Here is a 10093-nt window from a genome sequence, read left to right as displayed (position 1 = left end):
CCTCTAGAACCCTTTTCCTGCTTAGGCCACTGGACTGTGAACCTCACTACCAAGTGTGGTAAGAAAAATACTTGAATGGGAGCTGTAACCTATTCCCATTCATGTCATTGGGAAAATCAAATTCTCTAATAAATTAATAATATAAATAAAGTCTGCTAGATCACCTTTCAAACGAGCTGACACAATCTGGGCACACACATCCATTCACGGATATCTCCATACATAATGGGCATGTGAAGTGCCGATTTGCACTGATGTCAGGCATGTCCATTTTTGGGTATTATCGCCGGGGTTATTGCATTGACAACGAGTCATGAATGAATGAATTTCGTGTCTGGCTGCCTTTCACAGCCCATCCCTTACGGGATTATTCAGACACAAGTTAAACAGTTTTTCCCATGCCAACATGCATGACACAAAAATAACAAAATAAATAAAAACCACACTGTATACATAACTCTGATCAAAAGTACAGTTTAGTATTCTCATTTTTAAGCTAGAGAGTGGAGGGCAAGAGAGAGAGAAAGAGAGATTCTGAAGACAGACTTAAATGTTTAACTTAGACAATACTGTGTTCACTCAAATATTGTATTATACAATACAAAAAACTCAAAGCTTAGGAGTGAGAACAACTTGGTATGTGCCCACCATATACTGTATGTGCCCACCATATAGATCATTGTCTCCGCCAGGCCAACGGCAAGGGGCAGATTTTGTTAAATCTGTGTGTCTATGTGTCCGTGTGTCTGTGGCTAACCTTGCAAACCACTGGGCCAAGTCATCCAAATGTTTCTCAAAGCTTGTAAATATTTCAGTGGGGTGGGGTGACTATGTTTACATTTTGTGAATTTATAATCTCAGGTTCACTACCCGCCGAGTAACCAAACCACAAATTAAGACTTATACCTAAATATGGAGCCATGGAACTCCATATTTGGATGTTAATATGACATCATATTGATGATGTAAGATTCTCTGGCAGAGATATGCATTCGACTTAGTACACCTTTCTAGTTGAGATTGAATCCTTCAGGGAACAAAGAAGAAAGATGCACATATGCTACATTCAAAGTGCATACCATGGACATGGACAACATGATAGCAGGCCATGTTAAAGGTGACACCATGCAGACCATCGTTGGCAGACTGCAGTGCATGACAGCAGACCAGTTGCAACAGTCAATTCTTGGAGCAGGACTGAAATGCGGCCCAATAACTTCAACCACACGAACCACCTATGAGAGGATGCTGGCCCAAGCCCTGATTCAGACTGATGCGGTTGTATTTGGATCTGAGAGGGGCGATAGCCCAGGGCCGTCGTGCAAAGAGGAGGCTTATGATAAAAGCCTGACATTAAATCAGTCAGTGGAGGAGGCTAAGGGAGAGAGCATCAGAGCTCTGTGTAAAGAGAAGCCATTGGTTTATTATGGTGTATGCCCTCAAAGGGATGACCAATTCACAAAATATGAAAATGTTAATGTCTTTGTGGACAGGAAGACGGCACTTAACGTCATGAGGGCAATGAAAGGGGCTAGGTTCAAAGGCTTTTCAACACAAGAGGAAGCAGAGACATTTTCCAAAGGGATAAATACACTGGAATTAGAAACATTGCACGCAAGTTTGGAGAATGCCAATGAATTCCCCACCCCACGAAACCAGGACCTTACAAGCAAGCTAAGAATAGCTGTTGAGCAGGGTGATCAGATAGCCTTTATGAAGCTAGTGTGGGATAACCCACGCTACCTCATAGGCTCTGGTGACAACCCCACTATTGTGCATATAGGTTGCCACTATAATGTCCTACATGTAGCAGCCAAGGAGAACCAGCCTGGGATTGTCCGTGTGCTATTGGACACACTGGAGGACCCAGAATTTATGAGACAAATGTATCCTGATGATCAGGAAACAATTCTTCACCAGCGTATTTGCCACATTGTAGATCTGTATCTCAATACACCCGATAAGACAAACAACGATGGACCTCTTCACTTTGCATGCAAGTTTGGATGCCCAGAAGTGGTCAACTTGCTGTGTTCCCATCCCATCACAGACAAACAGCGAAGGAATAAATACGGCCAAATGCCCTGTGATGTGATTTGTGAGAGGAATAACAACACACCGGAGACACAGAAACAAATGAAAGAATACCTTGAAGATAGATGCTATGTACATCTATTGAGGGCTACAGACAACAGTGTCCAGCCTATGTTTACATTTACACGTTCACCAATAAGCCAACTAAAGACGGATTTTCAACCTCTGGATTCTGGATTGAAGGCTGTCCAATCGATCCTATCCTGGCAGTTGAGAGCATACGTGGGACCTCTTTCTCCTTCAAAGGCAGCAGAGTTTTATAAACTATGGAGGAATCCACAACAGAAGCCAGCAGAGAACCCAGCAAGGGATTTTCATGGTATACTCAAAACAGACCCTGACAGGGGAATAGAGCGTGTGGGAAGGGAGATTGCACACAAGCTGGGCCACCCTTGGGCAGAATACTGGGACTTCCTGAACATTTTCGTTGACTTATCAACAGAGGAAGGACTGAACAGGCTGGAGAGCTACCTAGAGAAGGACAATGGATCGAGTGTGGCTCACCAAACCGCAAAGTGGATCGATCTTTTAACTGATTCAACAACTGGCAAACAACACGTATCATCTTCCACAACAGCAAATTGCTCTGTGTCTCCAGTATGCGATTTGCCTTTACAGTTTGAGGAAGCTGATTTGCCAGATGTGTCGATCTCACTTGACCACCAAGAAGAGAAGGTAGATGATGCTGAAGGCCATCCGTCTACCTTTGTTCCTGTGAGTGAACGACAAGGCCTGGATTTGTCAGACAGCAGTTTCTGGACATTATGGTCCCCCATACTGTCCAGCCAGGAAAAACAGGAGAACAAGGACGATGAGATGATGATGATAGGTGATGAGAGTACCTCTTCAGATGAGTATCGGACTGCTGTTGAGGAATTTGTTGATTACTCCCAAGAGGATGAGAGGATGGGCTCTGTCTCGTCATATTCATCTAGCCAATCTATGGTGGATGACAGCGAGTACACAACCCTCATACCAGAATCCAGTACAAGTCAGAAACTTTTCATTAAAGGGGTCTTACACACCAAGTTGGACAACGAGGTACTGTCTGCTATTGAGAATGTCAAGATTAATGCAGAGAGATACCCATTCATTACCAAGTGGAGGAGCACTGTTCAAGCCTATCCATCAACGCAGACGTAGTGCCCCAGACAAGAACCGCCCACAACAACTCTGCCAATCCAGCTAAGCTCTATTGGCACGGTAGGTTGTGCGTTGGTTTGCAGAGTGGGAGACTGAGGTTCGATCCCAGCTCGGGTCTAAATCACTACATCTGTGTAGTCGGCAGGACATGGAGGAGGTTCTCGCATGAGGGACATGAAAGACGTGCGTTGTTGAGCGTAGCGTGCGTGGCTTAGCGTGTGGTGTGAAGCGTGAGGCTCCAAAAAACTGAGGGGGTAGATGTGCCCCAGACAATACCACCACAACAGCTCTGCCAATCACTCAGCTCTATTGGCACGGTAGGTTATGCATCAGTTTGCCTTGGGTCTAAATCACTACACATACAAAAAGCATTTAATGGAGAAGAAGGATTTCACTTCTCAGAGGATCACCTCACCATGGCATCCAAGATCCCCCAACTGATCAGGGGTCAGCAGTGAACAGGATGATGTACCTAATAGCTTATTGTGGCTTTCCTGACTGTGACTGACCTGAGCACCTGACAGTATACAACTAACCATAACTTTAAAACTTCTACATAAGGAATACCATGTTTATATTCAGGTATATAAGCTACCTGGCTACTTTGTTCAGAGAAACAAAAGCGTGATCAAGCGTTTCATATAATAGTATGGTGCTATTTCCACCAAACCACCCAGCCTATTTGAGTCATAATTCATACTCGTAAGCATGTAGAAACAATTACAGTATCAAACTCCAATAAAATGCCAACAAAATGGAAAAGAAATAATACTCAAATAAAGAAAAATGGAAATTGGAAAAACAACCCCCTAAAACAGGGTAAGAAGAGAATTTCTAAAGAACCTTGCACACAGAGTCCGATTTTTGTATATGAAAAGAAATCAAGGGCAATTTTTAAAACAAACACTCACTTCTCTGACATCTTGCACACCGACTGCAATTGCTGTCCGATGAATGTGATGGTGAAATCTTTTTTTTTTTCTCACTCAAACCAAGTTTGATTACTACGCCTGTACCAATGCGTTAAAAAAAAAGATTAACCAATTAAAAAAGTTTGCATGAGACTGTGCAAGGGCCCAAATGAGTTTACAAACCCCCTTCAAACCCAGATGGTTGACCTTCTTAAGGTGATTGCTGAGAATCAGAAGAAGTGCCCTTTTCCAAGAAAATCAAGGATCACCTGTGTGGCCCTCTGAGAAGTATGTATTGATGGGGCCTGGTACTCCGGGCCTGAAGGGAAAAGAGAATTGTGAATGTAGGAACCCACAGAGCAAAAACAAACATCAAAATGTAATGGGAGTAACTAATTATGCCATCTTTTCACTGCATAGTCCCGGCTGTCCTGCACCCTCTCCCTCTCCCCTCTCTCACACTGATCGAGCTCTCCCTTCTCTCCCTCCCCACCCGCTCTCTTGCTATGTCCATATTTGGGCATAATCTATTTACACTGACATCGGAGAGCTCCATTTAACGAGATCCATCTAACGTCAGACATAACAGAAACCATTGACCAACAATTTTCATATGTCCATATTTGGGCATTTGAACGAGCACCACTGAAATACTTGACCTAACCAATAGCTTACCATCTCCTAGAAATTAATACATTAAATTGCGAAATCACATTTCAAACATACTCTACAAAGGAGAATTTACAGATCATGATTTCCAAACGTTTTCAAACCATAACAATACCAATACTAACCATAATAGCACTCCACAATCATAATCCATGGAAACCCTTGATCCACAGCCTCACCATCAGACCTCCCCCTCGCCCTTCATTAATCACTCATCATGTACATCTGACTCTCAAGTCTTTTTCCATTGTTGGCATACCTTAGACTTTCTCATCAACATACAGTACCTGACAAACAAGAAACTAGTTTAGCTGGTAGAACGTAATATTTTCCTGTCCTCAAGTATGGCCCTTTTGCTCCTGTACACTAAGATGGAAGCACTGTCTGTACTGATAAGACCCAATTATGGAAATCCCCAAAATGGAAAATAGGTGAACCATGCCACATTTTATACCAGTCTCAGGACTGTCACCTGCCAGTATACAGTGGATAACTACCCAGTCTCCAGGTTCTTTAAAGTATAGCTAACCGCTTTAACCCTGACGTCCCAATTGTGGATGTCATTATAGGCTCAAAAAAGAAAAGATATACAGTACAAGCTCACAACATGCTGTGATGAGTTGGGAGCTTGTAGATCGGAGTTCCCCCCAAAATATTTTATATTTATTTACTCTATATTTATATTAATATAGAGTAGAGTCAGTAGACACTATGGCACATCAGGAATCCATTAGTATACATTTAGGGCTAGGCCTATGTGATTCTGGTGATATTACTGATCCCTTATTTTGTATATGTCTGTGGCAAAAATAAAATATTGATGGAAATGTCCATCACAGGCTTGCATGGTGATGACCCCTGATTCAGCCTGGATATCAGGTTTGGCTTGCAAGAAAGAGAGATGAAAAAACAGATTTATTCTCCCATGTCAGTGTCGAAGCAATGACAAATATTTATTTAATCCTCAATCTGGTTTTCCTGGCAGAAACACATTGCTTTACCTGTCCTGTAAGTTTCATCATAATGATCAGGTTGGGGCGTGGACACTTAGCCATCCGGTGAATCATCACATACAAAGAAGAGACATACAATCTTAGCTCACAGTTAAGACACACACACAGACACAGACAGTTTAGTTCAACTTTCTGAAACAGGTAATTATTTTGTTTTTATTGAGTTTACTAGGATCCCCATTAGCTGGTGCATAACAACAGCTAATCTTCCTGGGGTCCACAAATAACATAAAACATGACATTTGACAAGACATTACAGGACAATTATATAAAAAAGATTTACAAGGTCAATTTTCCTTCGAACAGTGACTTTCATATCATCCATCATATACAACATATTCTCTGATTCCCCATTTCCTTGTTCCGTGTTGATTTTGACAGCAAATTGTGATTACGTTTTAGTCATAGTCTTTTGAATAAAATTCCATTTAGTTTTAGTTATATTTTAGTCATCTGAAATGTTTTAGTTTTTGTCTATTTTTAGTCGACTAAATATCATCAGATTTTAGTTGACTAAATCTACAGTTAATATAGTCGACTAAAATGTATTTTGGCGGTGCCTTGATGGCGTCGTAATGGCTGATTTTACACTTGGTTGCATGCTGAGAATAGCCGATCTGCGACGCGTTGACAGCATTGCAACAGATACATTATTTCTTATTTACTTTAACAATGATTTTCTCTTTCTTTCTTGCTTCAAGTGAAAATGGTGAGTCAGTTAATTTGGTTTTCAACACTTTTTTTGTAATCCTTAGAATGGTGTCTCTCAAAAGGACATTGATGTTAAGTTTAGGAATGGGTTTGGTGTTTGTTTAGTTAATTAATTTCGGTTAAGGTTAGGCACTGCAAGTATGGTTAAGTTTTAGCATGTGTTTGGTGCGTTTTTAATCATTTAATTTTAGTTAAGATTAGAAACTGTTATACAGTTACGCTCAGGGTTAGGAAACTAATACTGCATGAGAATTCATTTGTGACGTGGCATGCATGCACATGCTTTTTTTATCAGGATAAAGAGAAAGACTGCAAAGATGAGGGATGTCACCCAGACTCATCCTCTGGCTCTCAAGATGTAAGACAACTGTTTATTTTACACTGATTATTATTGCACAGCTGGAACAAGATAACTAATTTGAATGTTAACCCTGTCTTTTTCAGCCCATAGCAGCCCCTCATACATATTTTTCTGATAAGTGGGCCCACCGGTACGAGGTCAAACAGGGCGGGACTTCAGGCTCTGAAGACGTAAGGCAACTTTTTATAGTTTCTGACTCACAATTTCCCAGTTTCTTAACTTGTTTTAATCCCTTTCTGCATAAATGCAGCTTTTTTTTTTAAAGAGGAAAAAAAGGCTGTTTTGTTGCCAATCAAATGTGCTTTATATGTGCTTCACATTCAGCCATTCAGTTTTTTCAAATAATTGTAGTGGAGTAAAAGTATAATATTTGCCTCTGAGCTGGAGTAGAGTATAAGTAAAAGTACTGAAATACTCCAGTAAAGTAAAGAATACCTCAAAATTGTACTTAAGTACAGTACTTGAGAAAATGTATTTAGTTACTTCACACCACTGCATTCAGACACATTCACACACAGCTATTTGTGCATGCTCACAACGCGTGAGCGTGTAGATTATTTTTCGTTGTGCGATACAAATGTGTAACCTAGTAAATCAGGCTTTACACTTTATGCAGTGCACACCATTCACACAGCGATGGTGGAGGGAACCATGCAGGGCACCTATCTGCTCATCAGGAGCAGTTAGTGGTTCAGTGTCTTGCTCAAGGACACATCGACATGCAGACAAACAGGAACCTATATGTCCTGAGCCACTCCCGCTTTAATATAGCACCCACAGCCTTGTATTACAGAGTTTCGTCACCTCGGGGGCAGAAAACAGCACCGGTCACGTGGTTCATGTAAGTTCGAAATAATGACAAACGCTCATAGACTCCAGTACATTGCGTAAACTTCCGGCTCAGGGCTTTGTCACTATTCGCCAATAGAAGGCTCTGTAGAAGACTGGCCCGATGAAGTGAACGGAGGTGACGCAATTCTCCATATATGGCTCTGATAGCACCTGTACATTTTGATGCATGGATTCAATCATTGATGGGCTTTGTTTGTTTGTTTGTTTTATGCCCGTTTCCAGGGGGCTGGCAAGAAGGGAAAGGGACAAGGAGGAGGAAAGAGTCAAGATCAAGTTGGAAGCAAAAGAAAATGAATCCTCATAACTTAAGTGATCAGTTTCCGCTGTACTGTATGATAATAACTGTGAAATATTCAAACACCAAAAAATAAACAATTTCAGCAAGAGAAACAATACTAGGTTGTAAAATATCCTGGAAATAGATATCCCGTCTTAGAAAGGGGCAGATGATGGTCTGAATCGCCCGCGTGGCGGTCTGGGCACCTAGGCTACAGTGTAGCCTGGTGTCGCGTGTTCGAGTCCCGAACCCGAAGGCCTTTGCTGCGTGTCACACCCCATCTCTCTCCCCCCGTTTCCTGTCAGCCTACTAAAAATAATTCTTGAAAAAAAAGAAAAGGGGCAGATGATGAGGGTTAATGCAAAAGCAATATAGAAGACAAAGACATGGCTTTTAATCTGCTCTACATGATCTTTATTCAGTATTTTCTAATACAAAAGCAAAAACTTTTTTTTCTTCTTTTTTTTCATTATACAGCTGTGTTAATTACTGACATTGTTAAGACAGTGTAACACAATTAGATTGCAGGACAAGATAAATCAGTCAGGCAGGGTCTGCATTTAGCTGAATACTGTGCTTATTACAAAAGGCCTAGTGAAGCCATAGTGCCATCAGTTTAGAACATAAGTGGTTGCATACAATATACGTAAAGTGATACCGTGTAACCTTTCCAGTTAAAATAAGTTATTATTCACTGGCATATTTTTCACAATAACCATTCCACATAAATGTATTGTGGTTGTGATGTGACCAAGTGTCTGTCTGCCCTCTTCAATGGGAATCACAGTTCATACAGATTCTCCATCGACCACAGAGCTACCAGAGGTGTCACCAAAAAGTTACACAGTATGACTTAAAAAAATAAAATAAAAAAGGTACCTGATGCAAGACTCCAGGCCTTGTCTGTGAGAACCGTTTGGAAAAATATCATCTAAACGTACAAGGCTGGGAATCAATTACGATGTGAGTAGTCATGTGAGGGCTCCTTCACCACGTTCACCCTGGTGTCAGTATTTTAGGCATGTCATTATAGACAAAAATGTCCAGAAAATGTCAAAAATATTTTAAACACGTTACAATTTTCAAAAAGAAATAGCAGATATACAAACTCAAAAGCGTTGCGTTGTGAACCAATACAGCTCAACTGTCAACATGACGAGTGAACTGAACATAATATGAAATAGAAATAGTTACATAAAGCAACATATAATGCCTCATTTATGCTCCATACCGAAAATAGACATCTAAAAATTGAAAATAGATCTATAAGCTCAAAACTGAGCTTGTAGATCTGCTATTTTAAATAAGTCCATGTGAAAAGAGTTTAGAGAGGAACAACAAAAGTTGGTCCAAACTCCCTCAAGGTCTCCAGAACCAGTGTGTCGGATGATCCAGAAAACAATGGACAGACACAAGGAGGATCCGAGCCTCGTCCACCTGATGGACAGGAGGACGCATCCAGACACGGTCAGGCCCTTGCCGATGTCTCCTCTTTCCTCGACTCTTTGTCGGGTGGCAGAGACCAGCTTCAGGGCGCCGCCGCCATATTGCTTGTGCCTCTTTGAAGCGTTGTGAACTTGTATATCAGCTAATTTGGCTATTACTGAAATAGGACTTAAGAGAAGTTAATGTGCAGCCTTAAAAAGGGAATGTAAACAACTAAAAGTCTAACAGACGGCAGCAGCAGTGTCAGGGGGACAATCTGTCAAGGTGATTAATTAAGTTTCTAAATTTACCCTTCAGTGAGTGGCCTTGTGGGCAAAGCAAACTAATTATTTACAGATGTGAGTGGCTGAGTGAAAAACGTGTGATGAAAATCATGAATGGCAGGCAAAAAGGAAGACACTTCCAGGTTTTGTGCTCCGTCACATTTGATCAGGGCTCCATTGGCAGGTCACATCTGTACACAGAGACCGAGGAGATAAGAGGAGGATGAAGATATGCAGTGGTGGATAAAGTACTCACATTTTTACTGACAGTAAACCATTAAGACCTGAGGCCCATTCTACAAATGTCTTCTAAATCCTACAGTTTTCTGAAAAACGTATGTTGTTATATCAGT

The 10093-nt window shown here is 41.2% G+C and overlaps 2 protein-coding genes across 2 annotated transcripts in view; one reads left to right on the top strand and one right to left on the bottom strand.

The window, feature by feature from the left end:
• Positions 1 to 1080: 1080 nt before the first annotated feature.
• LOC311036119 (ankyrin repeat and LEM domain-containing protein 2-like) lies at positions 1081 to 3237 on the top strand (the record flags this gene model as incomplete). The annotated part of the gene is given in 3 exon segments (XM_084044641.1): positions 1081 to 2271; positions 2277 to 2306; positions 2308 to 3237. Coding segments are annotated over 3 exon segments (2151 nt in total).
• A 5185-nt stretch (positions 3238 to 8422) lies between these two features.
• Positions 8423 to 10093, bottom strand: part of mthfd1b (methylenetetrahydrofolate dehydrogenase (NADP+ dependent) 1b) — a 36200-nt gene continuing 34529 nt past the window's right edge. Inside the window, exon 28 of the mRNA XM_084045456.1 lies at positions 8423 to 9931. The gene's annotated coding sequence lies outside the window, so the exon portion shown is untranslated. The remainder of the gene's footprint in view (positions 9932 to 10093) is intronic.

The sequence above is a fragment of the Gymnoscopelus microlampas genome (genome assembly GCF_963454915.1).
Source record: "Gymnoscopelus microlampas genome assembly, chromosome: 20".
Classification (NCBI taxonomy): domain Eukaryota; kingdom Metazoa; phylum Chordata; class Actinopteri; order Myctophiformes; family Myctophidae; genus Gymnoscopelus; species Gymnoscopelus microlampas.
The sequence above is the reverse complement of the archived record's forward strand: the minus strand, read 5'-3'. Positions and strand labels throughout refer to the sequence as shown.